The 24,978-nt window shown below is 36.7% G+C and overlaps 1 protein-coding gene across 15 annotated transcripts in view; it reads right to left on the bottom strand.

Moving 5' to 3' along the window:
- The window catches only part of CADPS2 (calcium dependent secretion activator 2), a 333,791-nt gene that overhangs the window by 52,702 nt on the left and 256,111 nt on the right, over positions 1 to 24,978 (bottom strand). For 10 of the 15 annotated variants that reach the window (XR_011139137.1, XM_068932158.1, XM_068932095.1 and 7 more), the window contains 4 exons: positions 18,203 to 18,306; positions 14,329 to 14,485; positions 3,686 to 3,827; positions 3,437 to 3,556 (listed from right to left, as the gene is read on the bottom strand). Coding sequence is in view for 13 of the 15 variants with exons in the window: in XM_068932158.1 (XP_068788259.1) it covers positions 3,437 to 3,556; positions 3,686 to 3,827; positions 14,329 to 14,485; positions 18,203 to 18,306 (523 nt within the window). In the remaining 2 variants the exon portion in view is untranslated. The remainder of the gene's footprint in view (positions 1 to 3,436; positions 3,557 to 3,685; positions 3,828 to 14,328; positions 14,486 to 18,202; positions 18,307 to 24,978) is intronic. The other 5 variants (XR_011139141.1, XM_068932101.1, XM_068932118.1 and 2 more) reach the window with 1 other exon arrangement.

The raw sequence follows: 24,978 nt of genomic DNA, 5'->3' as shown, positions 1-24,978 counted from the left end.
TTTACGATATTTTTGGTTAGTGAATCTATCTCATGTCTGTACTGAAAATAATAATATATAAATGAAACCATAAATAATTACAACTACCCACAAACCCAACTTAATCCAGGTCCAAAAGAGGCAGAGAAATGAAATTTAAAGTATGAAATGGAAGACAAGCGCAGTTTAAAGTAACACATTTGAAGTAATGAGTAATTAAGAAAAAACTCTTTCTGGCTGATTAAGAGCTTTTACACAATATATAAGCTGTTTTATCATGTCAGTATGCTGTATTTAGCCAAATGTAGCTGCAATTCACAGTGCTCTGCTTGTCTAGCCAAGGCATCCTCTGAGTTGTCCTCTCCTGAGACTAATCAAGAAAAACAGACTACTACATGTAAGTAACACTTTTCTCTTTTAATATCTCCCTTTCCAATGCCCAAAAAAAGGTTAAGCAAAAACAACTGAAAATGAGGTAATGATCCTCCTAAGTGCTGTTATAAAGAGTATATGTTTACTGATCCAAAACATGAGATCAAGGAAAAAATATAAACAGCAACTTTTAATTAAAAATTATATGCAATATTCTCTAGTAATGTTCAAAAGAATTGTAGTGACTTTTAAGTGATAGAGAAAATCTATTTTAAAATTTATCCATAAAGCATGCAAAGAAAAGCTTAACTGTGCTAACTATTTTCAGCTCTTCCAGCAAAAAAGGTTGGCACTTAACAGCTTTGCTGAACAGGAATGGGCTTAAACATGAATTTAAGAGTTTCTTTGAATAGAGACTCATATAGAGAGTCCATACTGAAGCTTATATGTTAGTGAAGTTTAGAGAAGATGGAAACTCTTCCTGTACCATTAAAAAATAAACATAGGTAGGACTTGGCATTCTTAATAAACATGCAAATGTAACTCAGAGTTGACTCACAGACTATTTTTTCTCATTCTTTTTGCCTGTAAACTCTTCATTGCGTAATTCAGATTGAAAATGATTAACTGGCCAAAATCATCACTTTTAAAGAGGAAGAGAGAAATCTAGCAGAACTCAGTGATGTACTCAGTCATCATCTTGCCACAGCTTCAGCCGTGTGGCCCAGAGGATGCAGCAGCGTGAACTGGGAGAAAAAGATTTGATGGAGTCAGTGGAGGGCAGAAGGCACCTGCAACAGATGACAAGGGAGAGCCCAGGCTCCGAAACTTAGCTGAGTACTCTCTCCTTCTGTTGAATCTATGCCCAGTCTGTCAGTCCATTTAAGGTTCGTCACACTGACAGGGAAAACCGACAAGAAACTCTGGGTTTTGCTAAACAGGTACTGGAGCTCAGGTTTTTGGTTACTCTCCATTGGAATTTTAACTGGAAAGAGGAAGCTTTGTTTTTCCTGACCAGGATGGCATGGGGTCAGAAGGAAATAAGACCCTACTCCTTTCATGCAGTATAAGGAGCAAGGGCAAACTACCTCCTTCCCTGGAAGCTAGCACTGTAACCAGCAGCAAAGAGGAAAATCATTAGCTTGGGAGGGACGATAACTGGCCTGCAGCATCTTCACTCCAATTGGTTTTATTTTTTTGATCCAAATGAAATACCTAACCATTCCTAGAAGGCATTTTGACTTTCAGTAGAATTTAGGTCAACTGATTCTTAAAATACTACCTGAATTCCACAGTATTAGGCAGATAGCATTACCCTATCTATAATTTTGATAGCAAATTTATACCCACTTCATAAAATCCAACTTCAAAGATCTACTTTTGGGGGGAAAAATGTGGAAAAGAGCCTACAATGCAGCCAGTACCCTGGCAGACCTCTTTTCCCAGAATGCTGTGTGGCACAGCTGGGGGCAGATGCCTCCTAAAGGGAATGGCCTTACAGAGGCCACACTGAAGACACCATGCCCACCATGAAAGGTGCTCACTCCCACTTCTTTGAGAAGCAGCAGAATGATAGCTACTGCTGGCAAGCATTCACTGGGAACAGCTCACATGAACCTCAGCGTTCACTGAATGCTTTGAAAATCTGATTAGTTTTCAGAGGTAATTCATATCTTTCCATACACGCTGTGTAGCTTGATGTCAGAAGCTGTGCAAGGGGGCTGAGCCAATGACTGAATTTCACTATACTCACTTATTTTTTGACAATACAACCTAGAAACAGCACTTGCAACACCAGTGCTTCATCTACCACTACAACCCTATAACCAGAATCCATATTTAGTATAAATTAATTATAAATTCCATATTATTAAACATACACATACTTTTAATACCCACAAGGTATTTTTACTGCATAGGACTGCTATAATTCAGATTGTTAGAAGATCACTTCTAAGATTATAGCAACTCGTAACTCTGAAGCCTACCCTTTAAAAAAAAGAGCGCCCATTGAATGTGAATAACTAGACGGAAAGAAATCTGAGTAGCAGAAGACCAATTAGTTTGTATTCAAAGCTGAAATGACTAGCATATGTACATCAGGAGAAATTTAGCATTATTATAGTAAAAGCAAAAGGTACAAAGCCAAGGTTTAGGAGGAATTTTGACAGCTTCTTAGGGGAATTGGCAGAAAAACTACCGCAATATCAACAGTCAAGTGCCAGAAGTCTGTCTGAACACAAACTATCAACTCTCACAGTAATGGACCAGGGTTCACTTGTTAGGAATATTGAAGTCTATCATAAAACTAGAGAGGAAATTTTTTGTCTTGAAATCATATTATTAAGATTTCTATTTTGAATGCATGAATATTTTCTGAAGTAACTCACATACATCTCCCTCTAATACAATTTTAGCTAAAACATGGTTCTTATTGAGTCTTCCTCTAATCTGCCATATAACTATGGGATTATTCACACGGAGCATGACACTTCTGCTCTGCTTTCTTTTGGAAAAGGACACTGAAGTGTTGAGGATAAAATAAAAAGAAATATATATTGTTCCAAACAGACAAAAAAGTGCATGTACTTCTATTCTGGGTACTCATTAACCTTTACTATTTCCCTGTAACACGGAGATTTAATCTAATGGCAATATTTGCAATCGACTATTGAAATGCTTTTCCGAACCAATTTGTATATACAATGAGTTAATCAAACCCATGCAAAAATATGACAGGCTGCCTCACTTTACAAAACTGTGGTCTAAAATCAATTATTCTGCAGGTTCCCTACTGCTTATTAATTCAGAAGGGCAATTAAGTTGTTTAGAGTATTAAAAACCATTCATACTATAACAGACCTTTGCCAAGTGGATTTTGTAAGCTCTGAGGTTTAAGACTGCTACATTTTAAGGCACTAAAAAGCGCAACTCACTACCAGTCCATGCTTGGCTCACTCCCAAGAAACAATAATTTCCAACTAAGAGATCATAAACACCATGCAATCCAAATACAGCTGCACAGAACACTAGCAAGGCCATGCAGAGCTGACATACAGTCAGAAGGTTATTGAAGAATACACACGTGGAGTCATATAAAGAAGTCATCCAGGTTGGTGTAGTAAAGCTAGGTATTTGTGGAAGATTAAGAGGCAAACTTGGAACTTTTGGAAGAGCTACATTAGGAAGACTGTTGGTGATGCTCCTGTGAAGAAATAGACAATGTAGGAATATAATAAAAAATAGAATATTTAGAGGACAGCAGGGGAGAACACTTGATTAGACAGAAAGCTATAGGCAGACGCTTTGTTTAGATCTTGTAGAAAGCACTTACTTGACAGGTTGCCATGACTCTTGTTCAAGACCTCTGTGAATGGACTGGGCAATCGATGATTCCATGAGATCGATGTAGCGGATGACCAAGGGAACAAAAATTTCTTGCAAGTGCTTGTGAAACTTCCCATTGCACAAGAACACTTTAAAAACAAACAAAATACAAAAAAAAATGTCATGGCTTTCCCTAATCTATTTTTCCATAGGCAGAGGTATATCTTAAAATATTTCTAGCATTTTAAAAATGTACAAAAGTATTTTAAGAACCAGTATAGTATGATCCAGGCTGTGTAAGAAATACACTTCATAAACAACAAATGAAATGCCCCATGAGGGTGCTTCAATACATGCTCAATGTCACTTCTATAACATTTATGCACATTCTTAACAGCTTTGCAGAACCAGAACTGATTTACACATCTTCTTAAAATTAAGAATGTACTTTGCTGAATCTGAACCTTAGTAATCTTGTTCAATACGTAGATATCAAACCAGAAACAAAAGAAAAAAATATAAAAACTATTTGAATGTCATTCAATTATTTTTATTCTCCTTATGTTGAGAACAAAGGTACAATAAAATATTCCAGCTTTACAGCTTTACAGTTATGTATAAAAATATAGAGATATACAACCTTTCCTTCAGAGCATTTACAGAAAAAAAGGCAGTATGTTGCATAGGAGTGATTGGGAAAGGAAGAAAGGTTCGCCCAGCTGCCATGTGTCCTCAGGAGCTGGCAAACTTCTGACTTTCTGCCTATAGCTACACAGAGCATTCAATCTGATATTGGATACAAAACATGTCCAATGCTTATGTATGTCCATATATAAAGATGTCAAGAATCAAGGCCTCGTCCTGTGGAAACAGCAGGACAGAGCTCCCCACCAGAAGAATCCGGGCTTTTCTCATAAAGACACAGGCACACACTGCATCCAGATTCCCACCTGGAACAAAAGTACCTCCCAGGCATTCTGTATTCACATGAAGCTCAGCTCCAGAAGCCACACTTGCCTCTTCTCTCTCCTCTCATCTGCCATACAAAAATTTAAAGGACTTGAACTTATAACAGACTTTTCCCTGGGCAACCTGTTCTAAGTGACCCTGCTTGAACAGGGGGGCTGGGCTACATGATCTGCCAAGGTACCTTCCAACCTCAGCTGTTCTGTGATTCTGTGAACTCCCCGCTTCCCTTCATGAATTTTGCTAATTCTCCTTCATGTGCTTATTGGAGAATTGAAGAATTTTACAGTTATTGTAACCCTATAACTATTGAAAGGAATTCCTGACAACTAGTTGCCTAAAGTGCTGAGCCATAGTGAGATATTTTCATGTCTTTGGCAGCCCTCCTTTCATCCCACCATTATTCTGATCCTTTAATTTTCCTTGTGCATTCCTTCATAGCCATATCTTCACCTCAGTGTGCTTTACGTTTGGTTTCACTCACCCTTTTTGTCTCAAGCACTTGAGATGGAAAGACAGTGGTAGCAGTTGCTGTCCCTGAGGAAAATGCATTTGTATCCTTGCCTGTGCAACTCACGGATTCCCTGCCCTCTCCTCCCTCCAGCTTCCTGCATCCAGACTTCTTTCTGACGTGGATGGGTACTATTGCATTTTAAGGAGGCTTCGTCCTCCTCATACAGAGGAAAGGCTGGATCATGGGGCTAAAAACCTTGGAATCCATCTCATAAAGTTATACCCCTCTGGCTCCACCACTAGTACAACTACCTATGTAACATACAAAAATAATGTCTGTAACTTCCAGAAAATCTATTGTCTTCAATTCCTGAAGGATGCCCTCCGCAGAGTGAACCTGGGAGAGATGGAGACTATGGGACAAATGTGTCATCAAGTGTTTCAGTTCACTATTGCTACCCGCAGTTCCAGGAAATGCCTTTGTTGCTGAATGTCTGGACACTAATTTTGTTTTCTGAATACAATTATCTGAGGCTGAGAAATACTTTCTTCAAAACATCAACCTCCTTGCAGAGTGATAGAAAATTATGTATGAGTCACTTAGTTACCTAAGAAGACAAGATCGATGTGATCAGCTCTCTTTGTGTTTGCCCACCTGCCTCTCTCTTCCAAAGAAATTTGAAACTGCTAGCTAATTTCAACCATATTTGACAGAGGGACAGAAAGCTCAGATATATAAAGTTTCATGAAAACAGGCAGCTAGGTAGCAGAGAGAGATTATTAGAGTTTCCACTGAGAAATGGCAGCGACATAGGCTCATCTCTTATTAAACACTTGAGAATCCACCCTGGAGAGCACCCTCGAGAGCGCCAACGAGTCCATTACAAACATGCTCCATTATTTACGCTGCTCACAGAACTATTTGTTAACTAGTTCTGGCATAATTATTTGTATATCAGATATTTGTATACCAGGCTTTCAAAACAGTGTTATTTTTTTCCTTACATTCACCTATCTTAAGATTACAGAATCTATGACCAATAATAACAACTGAGAAAGATCTGGATATTAACACAAATGTGTGGAAGCTTGCCCACATGTCGTGTGTTTCATAGTAAACAGTTGATAGTCATTGCCTCTGCGAAACAAAAGGTGGCTGGTATCAAGCTACATATTAGACTGATTTTTCAAGGCAACTTTGAACTCAAAAGCAACAAGAATACAGTGGTATCAATTAAGTCAATATTGCTGCTTTATGGAGAATCAGTGCAGGACTGGCATTAATCAGGGAATCACAGTTACTTGAAGGGATGAGCTAGTAGTTTACTATTTTCTGAGGCACACTGCAGAAAAGCTCTGCTACAAGCCCTACTCAGGGAATTACAGTAATAAAGCCTCATGGGCAGGAGGGCAATTCTTGTTATTCAGAAGTCAGAATGAAATTTAAAGAAGTCACAGCCAATAAAAGCTGTGCAACTTAAAAAAACTAAATCATATGCCTGGCACCCAGACAGCAGTCTTTGCAGGGAAATGAAACTCTCAAAAACGATGCCAAAACTCTTAATCGGACTATGCCTCCAAATAGATGCCTTCTGCCAGTGGGCACACACGTGAGAGAATTGTCTCTGATCAACAATTCAACGAGCAGTCTTTTTTTGCAGGGTTGAGGACATGGCAGCTCTGATGTACCCACCTGGAGATCTCGGTCAAGGATTACTCCAGGGCAGAGAAAGAACTCAGAGCTGAGGGGTAAGTGATATAGCTGAGTATCATCAGCAGACTCATGGCACTCTACCCTGTGATTAGAATTGATCTTGCCAAAAGGTACCACCTGTGCATCAAAGCATATGGGAAACAAGAGATCCTTGAGGAGATGCCACACTTCAAATCCTTCAACTGCCACTTGTCTTCAAAGCTATGTAGCCTAATTCTGCATTGTCTTGTCAATATAGACACCCCATATCCTCTTCATATGAGCCATCTTCTATTCATACAAAAAACAACAAAATGAAAGAATATGCCAGGGCAAAAAAAAAAACAGCAAAAAGAAATAAAAGTACTGTGCATACTATATTAATTCGTCTATATTATTAATGGAAAACAGATTGCAGGAACAGGAACAGATACCATAAATGAAAAATCTTCAAAATATTGAAGTTAAAGATGAAAGTTACTCAATTTATACAAATCAGTTTGCTAAAATATATTTAAAACATGAGACAAAAAGACCAGAGATGAAAAGTACAGTGTAATAACACAGCACAGGAACGAAGCTTCTCTAAAGGCAAGAAAAGAAGCTACTACACTTATGTATATCAGAAGCTCTGGGGCTTGTTTTGTTCTTACTTATACTGGCATAGCCTAGGAGTTATTCTGGAGTCAGTGTGCTAAGCTGTCCTCAAGAGCTTCTGCAGAATCAAAGGAAAGGAAGAAATGATACAGGTTAACATGGGTCTCTCTTCCACTGACAAAATCTGCACTTTGGCAGGCAGTCTATAATTATCCTGCTCTCCGTAGGATTCTCTGAAAGGCCGCACTTGGATTTCCTGGCATATTTGTTTTAGTCTGTTTTATTGCAAAGTATAGTAGAATAGTACATTAAAAAATTAAAATCAGAATTAAAGACAGTAAAGTTCAAGTAGGAAATTTTCTTGGGGCTCCACATTCTATTTGTAGCAGTTGAAAAATCGTCCAATAACCTGAAAAAAGAAAGTTGATATTTCCATTCATTCGTTTCTTGTTCAGAGTTTATTCTGCATCCACAAAGCATTTATTAATCTGTTCCTTTTCTGGCAAAATTTTTTGGCAAAAATTGCAAGTGTCTGAGCTTATATACACATCAGTTTGTAATTTTACATACAAGAGATTTTTTAAAAGTGAATTTTAGAGATGCATTATGTGGAAGCAAGCTGAAAATCTATTAAAAGAATAAAAATTTATCTCCTTCTCAGCACTTTGATAATGAAACTGCAGTGAATTTCACTTTTATAAGATAGAATGACACAAGCAGTTTACTGCAGAATTTTAATGTGCCTAAAACTCCCATTCAGTCAAAACAGATGTTGCATATCCCGGTAAGGAATTATGTCGTTCAAATTAGTTCTCACTATTCGTAACCAAAATGTATATCTCTAAACTGAAGATAGGTTATGATTTCAAGGCAGTTCCTAGCAGGACTGAGCAAAATTCATAAGTAAGTCATGCAAGAAAAGATTCCCACTAAAATTAACGAGATGTATAAGGTACTGATGAGCGGTATTAGCGTGGGTAAAAATTTTGCTGTGGTAATCTTAAATCCAAATAGTTTTCTATCTCTACCCTGTAGCTTAAGATGGGGGCTACGAAGGTATATGCAAATCCTAATACAAAATGCTACACAGCCTGTAACAGAGCAGGAAGCTGATGCTGTCTCTGGTGGTCTTTGTCACTCTCTAACTAGCAACAACAGTACTGGAGGAAAAAAACATATCTGAGAAGTCCTGTTTTCAATCAATAGCCATGATAATGGCAATGGCTTTCAAGAGGCTAACTCTCAACATGCTGGTTTTTCTATGTTGACTTCATCAGACTGCCCACAGGTGTACTACAGGCGCGTTGGAGCAAGCATACAGACATTTCACTGACTGATACTTGATGGAAAGGGAAGGTCATGAGCTAACCTTATAATACTCCTAGTTTCCTCTGATTCAGGCCAATGCTCGTCACAAAGTACTGACACAATAATGCCAAGTAACAAACGGGGCAGTACATAAAGTCAGCAAGTGATGCTGCTAAAACATAATGATGTTTGACACTAGAATAGAAAGCAAACTTGGAAAGGAAAAGAGCAGAATGGTGAGATATACAATTGCAAAAAGTTTCAAAATAAGCCAAACACATAAACACTGCTCACGGAATTAGGCACATGTGCCACTAACAGATATCTCTGACTCCATCTTAAACCAAAAAAAAATTAATTCATGTCTTTCTTGAGGCACTAAACAAAAAAATGTATAATCTGAAAAATTAAACAACTACAGAAAATATAAACCACCCTCTCTGACAGCCCCCTACATAATATAATTTAGAGACAAAAAGTAACACAGTCTTTACAGAAAATGAGATACAACCCCAAGACAACCAGGTCATTCTTCCCTCTAAAAATACCCAACCCTGGAAAAAAACAATTTTGCTATCAGAGACAGATACTATAGACAGGTACTGTTAGCACTGTACAACCTCGAAAGCTTTATAAAGGCAGCCATAATCACATACAAACAATAGAAATTTTGGAGATTATTAAAATATAAGTTATAAAAGCACCTACGGTATTTTTTTCAAACGTTTACCTTTTGAAAAACCACAAGCTACTTATCTACTACCTATTATCTATTTCCACACCAAATGTCGAATGTGTTATCATATCACATTTTGGTATTTGCTAGCCCTCATTTGCTAGCTCTCCAGAGGAGCTGAAATATTTTGCAGGATAGGAGGAACATGCCACTCCCTCCATTTTCTAAAATATGCTTCAGCTTAGACTTAAAATAACAGAAGAAGAATCACTGATATACTCAGAACAAACCTCCTAAATTTCACGAAATAAGGGCAGAAAAAATGATGAAGTTTTAAGTAACTCAAAATAGAATCCTTTGGGAGGAAAAGTGAAGTTTCACTCCGAATTTGAAATACGATGGACAGGAGGCTTTATACAACAAGAACTACAGAAAAGGTGCTCGCAGTAATAATTAAGATAGCAGGTCGGATGCTATGCCTTCCTTTTCGGCAGCACAAACTGGTCAGCAGGAAACTCAGTGAGAGAGATGCATAATTCCTGGGTGACCTGATCACCAGCACAACTTGACTGCAGTATCACTGTCTTCTCACTGCTCTCAGAGGAGACTGAACAGAGAAGACACAGTACAGATTACGTCTTGGGGTTTGAACTTGAGAACTGCCATTTACAGATTTTCTCTCTAGCCATATCTATTACTTCACTGGACGAGACTTTTCTGAAAACTGCTTAAGATGGATCCGTGTATGCCCATAACAAGAGTTAGACCAGAAATGTTTCTGCTGCCTATTTGTTCCAGGCCAGGCAAAAAAAACCCAAAAAATAAAAAACAAAAAACATAAAAAATCAAAACTCTTTTGCATCATGAAAAGTTACACGCTCTATCATACAATGCTTTTTTCCCTCATTGTTAAATTGATATTGGCTTTGATGTATTTTGTTTGAATTTTGTACAATGCTTTGTATTCTATGTAAAATAAAACAAATTTGATATTATTTCAGTAGAAAAAGACTGCATTCTCATTATCTTTCTAATACTATATTTTATTGACACATTTGTAAAAATAATCTTACATGAAAGTTTGCTATAATGCTCTAAATGCTAGAGTGTTTCTTTATTGTTAGGAGTTCACTCCTGTCAGGTTTACATGAAAACTGACTCCTGCATCTAAGATTTAGAGCTCATTTAAAGCTCTCGAGATAGAATAACACGCAGGTGTCAGTCCTCCAAATTTCACTGAAGATTAACCTAATATGCAATATGGTGACCTAACAGTTCTTCATTTGAAAGAAATCTGAAAAGTAATCTCTGATATAGCTGGAGAGTGAGAATAACCCAGTGGGATTTCCACCTCTTCATTTCCTAATGAGTTTTTTGATAATGAGAGGTGACTTTGCCAGTCACTGTGGGCTCTATTATGGCTAATTTACTCCACTTCACTCTCCTTGTTAATTATTAACACTAGCCTTTTTATCCTCATGAGACCACATTCCAGTTTTTCCCTTTTAGATTTTTTTCTAAATCTATCTTTATGAAGGTGATAGTTTTCAGGAAAAGGTTTTCACTTAAGAGTAAAGCCAGAATTATTTATTTCACTTAGGAAGACTGAAAAATTGATTATATAAGCATGGGTTAGGTCTTTGTAATGGCTTTAATGCACTTGCCATGTGAAAAGACTGTTAATTAAAGAATAAGCACTGTGGTCTGTTTCACCTGGGAATCAGTTCTTGCTGGAATGGTCACTTGCCACTTGCTAACACATCCACTGATTAAAAGGTGACTAATTTCCAGGGTTGCTTTCCAGTAGTTCTTGAAGGGGGCTGAGAAATCTGTATAGTTTTCCAGATGGCTTTTACTCCCCAGAAACTGTCATTTACTATATCTATTACCATTGGGGAATTACTGCAATTGGTATACAGGTGTGACATTTCATACAGCAATCATTTCTCTTCCTTCAGTTAATGTTTTACAATCCTGCTAATAATTGCTTTGACATGAAAAAACATTTCCCCAAGTTTTCATAAAATGTCTTTCCTAAGGCTGATTTAATCATTTAGCATCATTAGCCCTTTAATCTTTTAAGGAAAGAGAAAATAATCTGCAGCCTACCAGTAACCTCTCTGCATTTAAGGATGGCTCTCGTTTCTTTCTATTAGCTCTGTTAGGTTGGAATCAATGGAGAAAGGAACACAAATGTTACAGTAAAGTAGTTAAAACTTATATCATAAATCCTTCTTGAAGACTATTGCAAAATATCTTCATAGCTTTCAGAAACTAAATAATTTTTTAACTGCATCAGATTTAGATCTGTGTTTTGTAAACAGAAAATGCAAGACGATAAGACAGCCACCAGACACATTGAGATGACTACGTATCACACAGCTTGCCTTTGCAGGTACAATTTCCACTGGTGGCTTCAGCATACTCACCAAAGATGACGAGGCACAATGGGCCAGACCCAGAGGGTACAGCAGCTTCCCACAGTGAGCAAACCTTAGTTGCTCAAATCCAGAATTCTAGTCTACAACCCACAGAGTCAATGGCCCAGGGAACTAACCAGAGAAACATTCAACTTCTCTAGGTCTCTCCTCTTTGACCTTTGCATTCCATGAGTATCTAGTAATTATATACTGTTACGTATATAATTTCAGCTGGAACCTCACCAATTATCTAGAAACTAGTCAGGACTGAAGGGCTCAGTACACTGTCAGGATTAGCCACGTAGAAAGAGCAATCCTTCTTTTAATTTCAAAATGCAGGTGAAGGCAAAGGAAATGGTAGCAAGCACCTACAGCAGAGTAGGGTTACAGAAATTTCCAAGGAACAGAACTGGCTTTAATTCATTCCTCATCCTGGATGGATTTAAATCCACTGCTTAGAACGATGTCTTGGATCCCAAACCACATTTTATTCAAGTAGCGTATCTTATAGGGAGAATGGCATTCCAGATTGAATCCTATAGTATCCTATATTGAACAGTGAAGGTGCAGCAAACATTGCAAAAGTTGTAATGCCAGCGCAGGAGGCATGGATTTGCAGCTTTGTAATGAAGGGAGCAGGGAAGCTCTGAGGAACAGATACAGATTCCTCCTCGAAGCTCCTCTTCTTACGAGAACAGAGTCACACTCCAGACACAGTTGGCTGTGGTTAGCATTTCCTAAGGGCTAACTCTTGACTCTCCTCATCTTGGGAAATGTAATCCTTTTTCTTTCTTTTTTTTTTTTTTTTTTTGAAATACTTGCCTAATCCTCACCAGGCCCTGAATATAGGCTCCAGATTTTCAAATCCAGATCAGACAACTATTTAAGGTAATGCAGAACCTAACTCTTATGAGATCTGGCCTCAGGATGGAACAATTCCTACACGCTTCTGAGAAGCTATCCAAATCGAGCTTACATTAGCCCTAGCATGGCAATTTTAATATGCTTGTGTAGCTGCTGTTTGTCCAACAAGGGATGCAGAATAAGCAATCTTTAATAACTTCTTAAACTAAGGGAAAGACTAATAAACACATTTTCTGTCACTAAGAATCTATGTGAAAAAAAGAAATGATAAGGAACTTGGCATTTCCTGTGCTGCTAAATGTCAGGGTATAGAAACACAATTAAACATTCATGAAAAGAGACCCCTAACACTGGGTGCTAACGTTCTTTTGCTCTGCCCCAGACAACATCCAATGAGGTGCAGAAACAATGACTCTCAACAATCATGTTCACGATTAAACTTTAATTAGTGGCCTGTCCATTTGCCCCTTTCCCTTCAAAAAGTTAGTCATGTATGGTGTTGCAATGAATTGTAAATTTGCTAGTTGCTCCTTTTCATCATATGGTGCTATGTCTGATAGGTACTATACTGAGATGACCTATACGTTTCGATAAATACTTGGCAGCTGAAGGTAACAATCATAACAATGATGAATAATATAAGTTGCAATATGTGTGAACGTGGAGAAAGCTCTTGAATACTATTTCCGTTCTTTCAGTCATGCAGTTTCCATACAGGGAGATAAAATTCTTAGCAGTCACTGAATTTCCACAGAAATTAAATGTGTTTTCCAGAACGAGTTAAAAATGACCTGTTGTTCACAGGCAAATTTTATAAGAAAAAATCAAAGCTTGGAATAACCTGAACCATGCAATAAAAACAGCATTTGTCTCTCCAAAATAATTAAAAATAGCAGGTCATTTTCTCATTCTTTTACTTACAGAATATGAATAAAGAGCTAAAATATAACACAAATATAATTTTGTCTTCACGATGCCTTAAAGTGTTAGAAAAAATTATGTGCCTTTAAAATAAGGTGCAACTTAATGTTTTTTTAAAACAATATCTATTCCATTTTTTTGGGTTTCATTGAGAATGTCCTTAATTCCATAATTAAAATCACCTTCATATAAAAAATTTTTAAGATATAACTATTACAGAAAGAAAATAAAAATAGCTCTTTGAAGAAAAATATAAGCAAGATAACAGAGGTATCTTGAATTCTGATCCCAATACAAATAATAAAATAATACACCAAGTGAAAAAAACATTCTGCTTTGTTGTGCATCTCTTACCCCATTAACACTAAGCCTGCAATACCTTTAGGAACATAATAACTGGTCTAAAAGTAGTTTAAATGAAAGCTTAGAAGGAAATCATAACCACAACTTTATTTCAGCAGTATAGATTAAACATGAAATATTAAAAACATACTACGCTACTTGTATGCATTGCTTTAAAAGTGAGCAAACTGAGAATGGTTAAGGGATCTGCTCGAAATAAGGAATTAAATGATGCAAGGAGAGAGAGAGAAACTGCTTAATTTCCAAGAAATGGAGCACCGATATATCTATCATAAACTTGGGCAGTGCCACTTTTACTTTGGGATTATATTCATTAAAAACACATTTCTAAGTTGTGAGGAAATTGAAAAATCCTATACACGCATTAAGCAAAAATCTTAAGATCTTACTGTCACTTCTGAGTGAGTTATTCAGCAGTTGGAAAAGTGGGAAGCTGTCCCAGGAGTCCTGTGGCTGTGCCTCAAGTGCTGAATCCATATCAACAGAGTAAAGAGACAAAAACTTCTCTGCATGCTCAGCCAATAACTCTGGCCACCAAGCGAATGCCTGTAAACATGCCAAAATAGCATTAATATACACAAGTCACAAAGCAAAGCGATATATTGTATCTGTAGCAAAATACATTTGGATATGCCACTTTATGTCTTATCTCATTCAGGGGGATGAAGAGACCAAGGGAAACATGTGCAAACATTTTATAAACCCTTGCATCAAAAATGTAAGAAATCAAAAAAATTATATTGGCAAAGATGGTATCATTGGAACAAAAATACGAAACTAAAAACCAAAACAACCTCCCTCACCAAAAGACTTCCTAAGAGCTCCTTTCTAAAAGGCACATAAAGCACTGCAGCTCTTTTTGCCAGACAGCAAGGAAAAAAAAAAAGAAGGCCTCATCCTTGAAAAATAACACTATGCTTGTTTTGATTTCATTCCTTTCTAATGCTATCAGTAATCAGATTAAATTACTTTTCAAATACATTTCTGCATATGAATTTTGCTCCCATTTGTTAATCAGAAGGGATGGTTTTCACGTGAAATATTACTCCTTGAACTGTTAGGGTTTTTTTAAAATGATGCAGAACTTGTTTTTAATTCCTCATTTTGCCTTAAAGATGTAGATTTCTCATGATGAGGGCATCCAGTTTTCCTTCAGCCAATGTTATAAACACAACTTTAGAAGTTCACTAACGTCTATGTTGATATCCAGTAACTTAACAGTATGTTAGAATATACAGTTTTCTTCAATTAAAACTTACTTTCTTAGGTAATCATCGCTCAAAAGAAGAAATTGGTGCAAAAACAGCATGTTAGCAATTAAAGATAGCTCTACGTTAAAGGCAGCTTCACATCTACCTTTTGTACCTTCTTACTGAGATTTAAATCTGGGCTTTGAAAGGTAGCTGTTGAAGTAGAATATTGGATCAGAGAGCGCTATATGATCCTGGAGTTAAAGATGAAGGTGGAGTGAGCCTATGAAAGAAGATGAATATCATACACTGCTGAGACTGTTTTGTTTAGAGTTAATGAAAATATCTGATGGTGAGAAATACTCACATATCCTGGGTAGGAAAATGCCTTTGCTTTCAAAAGTAGCCCCCTACTTTTGAATATCTCAATTTTTGAGTTACTAACACGAGACACATATAGCTTGATCTAAACACGTGCTGAGTTCCCACAACTTCAGCTACAGTCATTCAAATCTTCACTTGCATTTCTGAAAAGTAGGTCCTAGGTATGTAGAATTATGCACCCAGACCTGAAAGGCGTCAAATACGAGAATGCTTTTGAAAACGGGACCAAAACATGTTCTTGCATCCTGGACTTTCCGATGACTGCCTGTAATTCTTTTTGATATGGGGTGAACGACTGCAGCTTAAAAGGAGAAAAGATGAATTGGAGAGAGCTTTTAAAGAAATGCTGAGCATCCTCTGCTATTACTGAAAGGCACTTGGTGCATTGCAATGTCAAGACTTAAGGATGCTGATTGGCATCACAGTGAAAAGGATAGAGGAGGCTTCAAAAATTTTGGCAAGTGTTTGAAATGGAGTCTTTTCCCTCAGTTTGGAAGAAGTTTCTCATTAGTAAATCCTGTTTAAATGGGATCTCATTAAAGGAACAACCGTCTTACCCTAGAAAATAACTAACTGCAAAGAAATAAAGAAAGAAGAAAAAAAATGTACACAGGCAATGGCAGGTGTCCCTTCTAGGTAAACAAAACTCTTTTCAGAAAATATTACCAAAAACTCAAAATAAACAAAGTAAAAACAAAAAAACTGAGAAAACTAGCACATTCTTTTTTCTATCTTCTTCCCCTTTGCAAATTACATTTTGAATCCAGACAAAAATTCTGTTGACCCTCTCAAGAATTACCCACCACTGCTGGGGCCAGCAAGTCAGCAGAATGGAAAAACAAATACAACAGCTAAGATTGTTGTTTAGTCATTATGGATAATACGAAAACAGGCTAAAGGCAATCAGCAGTTGGTGACATACATTTTAAGAGAACCAAAACATTGACCTGATTAAAGAAAGACTAACGTTCTTAGATTATAGAAAGATACAAAAATGTGGTGATACAAAACTAGAAATCATCAGAACAATTTATGCTGCACATTCAGTGCACAGTTCCATGCTATAAATGGTGAAAAATAATGTTTAATTGATCATGAATAACATACCTCTCTTCCCTGTGGGAATCCCAGAAATTTGGAAGTGTTATACATTAAAAAAAGAAAAAACTAGTATTAAAAAATGTGATGGTACTACATTAGAGACTACTGATCCTTTTCTTCCACTGCATCATCAAACACTGAACATTTACTTAAAATTATGATGTAAAGTTACCACACTTAATCTTCAGTTTTGAATAGGAGAATGCATAATTTTTGTGATTGTTTTCTCACATACATTTTAATATCGAAAGTCTGCATGTTTTATAAATTTCATTAATATTGAACATTTATGACCTGAATCAAGGAAGGGGAAAATAATTTTAAATTTATAGTTGGTCTTTTCAGGATTTCTTAGATTGGAAACTCTTACTGAACTGATTTTCCTTGAGACAAATACGAAATATATTCACCCTTCTGAAAAACATCACATCTCTGACTGCAAATAAGTAGTACAGAAAGCAATCTATGCACATGATGTTTAATCATATACAGTATCATTTGATCACCATTTTGTCTGTGTTTTTACCAAAGCAGCCTAATATTCTTATATTAATACAGTTTCTCAAAAGACAAAGAAGAACAATATATACATTTTATTAAGTAATCATTACAGAGTAACACAGTGGCAACAGTAGTGTAGAATGGGACCTCAAGGGAATTCATTTCAAATCATGGAAACAGCTGTTTCTTCAGTATAAGATAAAATATCTATAACAAGTTCACACATGGCAGATGTAAGCTAAAAACTAGATTCCATAGTGTGATATAAAACCAGATGTTTTGAATGATCATATTTATAACTACATACACTAAATCATGTTTATCCCTTTGCGTATTTTCCTCAAAAGTATTTACTGATTTTTTGGTGAACATTTTTAAAGCAATTTCAGGAACCTTAGAAAACTAGATTTATAAATTAAAGGTTAATAATATATATAATTATACGTACCTGGTCAAGATTATTTTTCTAATACCTTGCTATAAAAGGTACTATAGTTCTAAATATTCTAAATATTATGTTTTCTGTATCACAAAGCAAAAGACTTGAGAGTAAGAAATATGTTTCACCTTCTCTTCTCTCTTCTATCTTATAATGACATTTTAAAACCTGCAAGTTTAAAAGCAGTACTATTCCAATCAAAGGCAGAGCAACACAAATGTGATTACTTTATCTATCATTATCTTTATGCTGAAATCAAGATCCATATAGCATGATGGAAACTAGCATTTCGTACTATTTTCTTCCTATTTTGAATGAGAGGTGAAAAACTGGAAGGAACAGCTGTATAAGGCTATGAATGTTTTCCATACCATTTCACCACCTCCAGCACAGAGGTTGTTTCTCTATTTTATGCTCTTCAATTTTCACTTCTAAACCTACAGTTCATTCAAGCGAATTCAAGTAGAGTTTTATTTCACTTCAGTTTTCATAAGCTTCAAGTCTCTTATTCCTCTGTAAATGTGAACTGCCTTAAACATATGTCAGAAAATAAAGCTAAAATGTTTCTTGACAGAATTGCTTCGCATCAGGGGAGAAAAAAACGCAGGAACAAATCATTCTCTATGGCAAACGCAGTTACGGCCTCACCTCTGAATGATGTTCTTCATTTTGCTGCAACACTTCGATACAGAGTTCTGCCAGGTGAAGAACCTCTTCCAGTTTTCTAGCAGGTGTTGCTTGGTTCATGGTCTCTATATGATATAGCATACAAACCAAGATTGTGTCAGTGAGAAATAAAACACAATAAATACATTCAACTATAGTAAGAGAACATGATGCGAGAAAGGAACGGGAGCAGTGCAAAGTTATAATTTTCTGTATAAACAATTCCACGTGCTAACGACAATCACGTAATACACATAAATGCAGCTGAATGTCCAGATCACTAGAAATAGAAAATATTTAATTGACAAAAGAATCACTGATCACTATAAACATTTTCCAATTTAATATGTGAGAACTAACAGGTGCATCAATGTATCAGATGCTCAACTTCTGCAACAAGCAACTTCTAATTCTCTTCAAGGTCGGATATACAAAGACAGCATACACTAGAGACCTTTTCTGTTATTGTACGTTCAATACAATGCCATTCTCACGAGATGAGTCATTACTGTCACTACATCAGCAAGATTCCTGCATTTTGCAGTAGTTAAAATTCCAAACATGTTTTATCTAAATAAGATCCTAAATTTTAGGTAGATTTAAAAAGAAGAAGATTGCAAGACACAACAATTGTTCAAGTAACTAGTTTCTCTACCCCTTTCCCTGCTCTTCAATGATAAGATTGAATCTAATGGTTCTTTTCAATACATAGTGAAAAATAGCACCACGAAATAAAGTTGTTACAACTAAATTGATACAAACCTACTAAAAACTCCACATAAGAGCAAGTAAGCACAAACGAAATGAGGATCACTCATTCTACAGAATGGACTTCAAAGGAGAGCAAACAGCAAAGGTAAAATAAATGTAACTAAAAATCTCACAGGGCAATTAAATGCAATTTATTTTTAAATTAATAAAAATCCATAGGACTATATCCCAGGAGTAGTCATGAGAGACAGTAGAGAACAATTGAAATTTTTTACAAACAAAATTTTAATGAGTAAATTACATATATTTGTCTAACTACTTCATTTTTATCACTTGGACTGACTTCAGTATAGCTATCTGAACTTGTCCATTTAACAAGGCTCTTGTCCTAGAGCCTAAACCATGGGATGGAAATAATGTGCATAAATGGTTCCACATAATCATATATTAAGTATTTTGACATTAAGTTTGAGTCACAGATCAAATAATTTGCAGAGGACTTCTACAGCTAATAATACAAAGTGAATGAGGACCTCAAAAGCGCTGTTTCCTCATTTTCTGTGCATGTTTGTAGATCACATGAATCACAGGAAAACACATCACATGCAGAAACTTCTGCTGATACTTCTTGCCCACTTGATGCATTCATCATGACATAGAACTTCAGGAGATTAATTTAAAAACTTGTATAATCTTGATGTTAGCAAGAATATCAAACTGCATACACTAAATATTTTTAAACAATTAACATTTCCAGCAAGTCAAAACAACTTTTCAAATAACTTAAAGGCAGGTGACCTTGTCCAGTTCTTCAAGACTAACACACTGATGCACAGTAGCTTGAAGAAATACACCTTTAATGCAAATTTTAAAGGAATATTGGATTGGAACCTCCAGTAAACATATACTGAAAGCTGACTATGAAAATGCATTACCTTCATGCAAAAAATAAAGCAGGTAAATTAGTTACTAAAGCAACTAATTTTCAAAACAAACAAATTTTCAAAGCTCATTAAAATAAACCACGTAACCAGACATATTCAAATCATATGATTTCCTACAATCTAATTGAAGAAAGAGTTACTGTATGAACACAGACTAAACACAAAACACACACCAGGACACAAAATTACATTCACTATGTGAAGGTCATGATTATCTATATCGTACTGAATTTGCAAATTGGACACTGTAGAACATCCTATATGAACATAAGCACAACTATATTGATGTATAAGGTTAACTGAGGATAAAAAGGACTGGCCCCACTCCTTCTATTTAGGTTATAGTATAACGACTACTACCGGATTTAGATGTAGGTCTTTCTATGTTTATCCCTTATCGACACTGTTATTTCCTCTGGTGGTCAGTGTCTTCCCCTCCCTGAACACACAGCAAATACTATTCCTAGAGCTAGGAAGTATCCACTTATACTAATGAGTCTCAGGAAGAAACCAGTGATATTAATAGGGAATATGACTGGCATATCTGATTTCAGCATAAACAACTCATTTTACCATAAATTCAGCCTGCTTTTTGTAGACCCTGGCACTAACAAGGCAAACAAAATAATTGCATTCATAATTGTATTCATTCCTAATGAACTTTAAATAACCCACAAACTTTTCAAAGATCATATCCTATAAGTGCTTTTCCAAATTAGTGGAAAGTAATTCTATTAATTATATTGAATTGTATTTCCCATCTTATAGCAGTGACACTTGAAAATAAGTTTACTGATGCTACGCCTGGAGTAAGTTCAAGATAGCCTAAGAATGGGTATCAAACAGGCATCATTATTTGTCGCGACAGCAGGAAAAAGACCACAGATTTACTAGATAACTGTAAGATTATCCTGAACCACCACTGTGATGAGATCATGAGGAAGAGAAACGGGGTCTCAGGAAGGTATTAATTCCATTGAACAAGGCACTGGGGAAACTTCATATAGTTCTGGTCATCTGTGTTTAAGTGATGGATTTAAAACAGAAATGACATTGAAAGAATAAGCAGGAATGGAGGATCTTTATGGTCGGGTCAACGCTGGCATCAAAGTAAATCAGTCAGGAGTAAGTTACTTAGACCACAAATTGCAAACATTCCTTTCATTACAGGACTTATGTTTGGAAATACTTTTTCATCAGGATTAGTAGGTGAGTGTGGCAAGTTTCTGAATGGCTTAAAAATGATTAAAATGTGGGCGAGATTGGGCTCAGTGATTTCCAGTCTCACATTTCTATGAAATTCCCCATGCTACTACTCACTGAAAATATATAAATTATTCTTGATGCTTCATATAGTTTTCAATACTATTTTAAAAATCATTTTTCTATCAGATTACTGCTTAGAAAATGCAGCAGATAATTGGACTCCTCCTGTCTTCTCAGAAAAGTCATACTAATTTTGTTGTTATTTCCTTATTTGAGGAATACATAAATACATGGAATTTCTCTGAAGTTTAGGCTTCATTTAAAGTAGCTTCCTTTTGTCTTTGTAAGCTAGCACACCAGAGAGCCTTCTCTCTCCATAACTAATGATCTTTCTCTTTCCAAAATCTACCAAGTATGTGTTTATCGAAGGTATAGCACCATCATTTACATGGGTGTATAAACAGGGGCTATAAAGTCATTCAAGAGAAAAGGAGTTCAATATTAACTTTTTTTGCCAAGCAAGTGGTACATTTGAAATACGAGTACCAACAAACTGTTAGTGGAAGTTTTGGTCTCCAAAACACCTGAAGAAAATACTTTACTTGTCTTTATAAGTACTGTTAAAAAAATCACAGGAATGGAAATCAGTGCTGTCAGTTTTCATCACGCTCACGATGTCTTTCTGCCCACAATTACTAAAGGTTGTTAAGATGTGTTTACACTGCTCAAACTAACAAGTTGCTGCAGGAGTTGAGTCAGTAAATAAGCTGCTTGACATCTTTTAGCAAATAAACAGAAAAAGCCATCAATCATCTGTTCTCAGCTTCCCATTTTGCCCAAATAAAAAAAACCAAGACAGGCTTTGCAAATAATGGATGCTTTCTCAAGTATGCATTATCGGTGAGTCACATAGGTACCAAGAAAACATTGTTAACAGAGCTAAGTTAACTGACTAAAAAGCCATTGAAATGAAAAGGTGACCGCTTCATGGACCAATGGAGTTTAAGGCCAGAAGGGACAGTTAGATCATCTAGTCTGACCTCCTGTGTTATACAGGTCACAGTATTTCTCCCAGTTCCCCTTTTATCGAGATCTGCAGCATCAGTCTTGCTTTCCAGAAAAGAGTTTATCCTTGAATTGAGTATAAATGCAAAATTCACTTTGTTCCCCCACTGAGACCAACATGTAAGCACCACCACCATTAGGCACATCACATGCGTGTTTAATTTCTAATCAGCATTTGCTTGGCTACAGCTTCTAGCTCTTTGGTCTTACCATGTCTGTCTTTGCCAAGGGAAAGACCACTTTACTTCCTGTTTATTTTTCCTCTGGGAAGATACTCTGCACTCTAAAATAAGTCACTTCTCAATTACCTTTAAGGAGCTAAACTGATTGAAGTTTTCAGCTACCTGCTCTCTCCAGCCACTAAAAAAAAAAATATTTTTAACTTTTAACTCTACCCATTTTCAAACAGATTTTTAAAACACTGACTACAGTATGACATAGCTAACACTAAAGTACTTACCTATGCCAGATGCTTTCATCATTCTCTCTCCTCATGCTGCCTCGTTCAGTTATAACATCCCTTCTGCCACATGCCAACACTGGGAGCTTTGGATGATCTGCTGCTCTGCTTTTATCCCAAATCCATTCCAAAAGGAATGCCTTCCAGGTACATTTTGATATTTTGTAAGTATGTCTTGCATTCCTTTTCACGGTAGTATTATTATTTTACAGTGTGTAACTTTGCATTTGTTATATTAAAACATATAAAGCTTGAAAGAGTTGAAGTTACCAAGCAATCCAGTTCACTCCAATTGCTTTGCCATCATCATTTCTTTCCCCAGTCTTTGCATTGTATGGATATCTTTAAGAAAAGATTTTGTATCTAGTCCTAACTGATGATGAAAAAGTGAAATAGCATTGGGTCTAATACAACTCCCTGAAAATCCCTTCTAGAAATGTGTTGATTTAATGGCAATTATCAACTGATGTCTGCTTTCTGAGGTCTCTCAATTAACCTGTTCTTAATTCTTTTCAAGCCTACTTTACTGATGTTGTATAGTGCTATTTTTTAAAAAAAAATCACTATTATACACTAGTATACCATATGCTTTATCAAGCTGCAGTACAATTTTGTTTTGTATTTCCAAGCGTTATCACTTGGCCTTTGAGCTAAGTATGTCACATGGCACATACCCTGTCCTAACAGCTGAGCTGTACCTTTTGAGGGTAGGAAAGGGAGTGAGTGAGGAAATCTGTCTTCCAGAATATGCAGCACCACTCTCATACTGATCAACAATATGGCATCAGCTACATGCAGAAATAGGGACAGGGAAAAGGCATGTTGGTAGTCGTATTCTCCAGCTGATGGCTGGTCACAGGAACCCACGGATTAAAGAGGCCATCCTCCTCCTCGGGTGTGAGTAGTGTGCAGCAGGGAGGTAGGTACCTGTCTCTGGTCTGGCAGAGGCTTCCCACTGTTGCACAACAAATACTCCTTACTGGTTTTCCCGGTCCAGTATTTCACCCTTCCTCCTCTCCTTCAAACAAGCATATCCAGACCAAGACACTCATCAGAGCCAGACCTTCATCATGCCAGACAACCTCTCACAGGGCAATGGCAGGGATGTTGGGAAAATGGCAGGCAGTTGTGTAACACTTGAGAACAGCTCCTCCCTTCCATCACTGCTTCCCTCCATGGCCAAGGAAGCTAAGAGATACTGCAAGCTTGTAGCCCCAGTGGGCCTACGGCATCTCCAGATCCAGGCAGGGCTGGAGACTTCTGTGGTGATCTTGCAGCTTAACATTCACTTCAGCTCATCTTGTGCCAAACTGCAACACAACATCAGTTTGTGGTTTTCTCTTTATGTATGCCAATTTGTGTTTGTTTTAATTTTTTTCTGCACTGTTGCACTGACCGCTGGCAGCGCAGAGCTTCTGGGCTACTTAACAGTGGCACAAGGAGCCTGAATGAACCATCTATTCTATACTGGGTTTCTTGCCAAGGAATCCAACTGGTTCACTCTGAATTGAAGCTTGGCAGTAGACTCACATTCATGCAGTGTGGATGACTGGGGAACCCTTGGAGTAAAATAGGCTATAATATAATTTGATAATACAGATGTAATATAATTTGAGCTGTTCTGAGCCAGCTCTGGTCCAGTAGAGCCCAATAACTCGGACTCTGTGACATGCAGAACCAGAGATACAGCTTCCAGACTTGTATTAAAAGCAGTACAAATTTCAATAAACTAGAGCTAATATATGTTACTACTAGAGCTAATATATGTTACTACACCTGAATTGACTCTCCAGAGTTAATCCACCACTGGCAGAGCTGATCTCACCCTACTAAAGCATTTCATACTGTGCCTCACGGGAAAACTAAGCTGAAGAAAATGAGGATTAAAAAAGAAACTATGGGTTGGATAAGGAAGCTGTCTCAAGAGAAAAGCAAAGGATAGTGTTGAAAAAGGCTCTCAGAGTAGTGAAAGGTTTCTTGTGCAGTTCCTCAAGGATCCATCTTAGGGTAGAGTTGCTTTAGTATTTTCATCAATAACTTCAGAATAAGTATTAGGAGTGCATTTGATAATGTTGTAAAACATTGCCAATAGAGAGCAGGATCAGAAAACAGTACCAGAAGAACTGGATAATTCTGAAGAATTCTGAAGAATAGAATAGAAATGAATTTAATGCTTTAAGTTGGAGGGCAATGCATCTGGCAAATAAAGAGCAATAAACATTTGCTATAAACTTGGAACTCATCGTTTGGAAAAGATCAAAGGTATGAATATTGGGTTGTATTAGCTTTTCATAGAATGGCTGAGACACAAACATGATACGGGCATGAAAAGACAAGCATGACTGAATGTATTAGATAAAGTATTTCCAGTA

The sequence above is a fragment of the Struthio camelus genome, chromosome 1, assembly GCF_040807025.1.
Source record: "Struthio camelus isolate bStrCam1 chromosome 1, bStrCam1.hap1, whole genome shotgun sequence".
NCBI lineage: Eukaryota > Metazoa > Chordata > Aves > Struthioniformes > Struthionidae > Struthio > Struthio camelus.
Note: the sequence above shows the minus strand (reverse complement) of the source record. Positions and strands in the feature narration are given on the sequence as shown.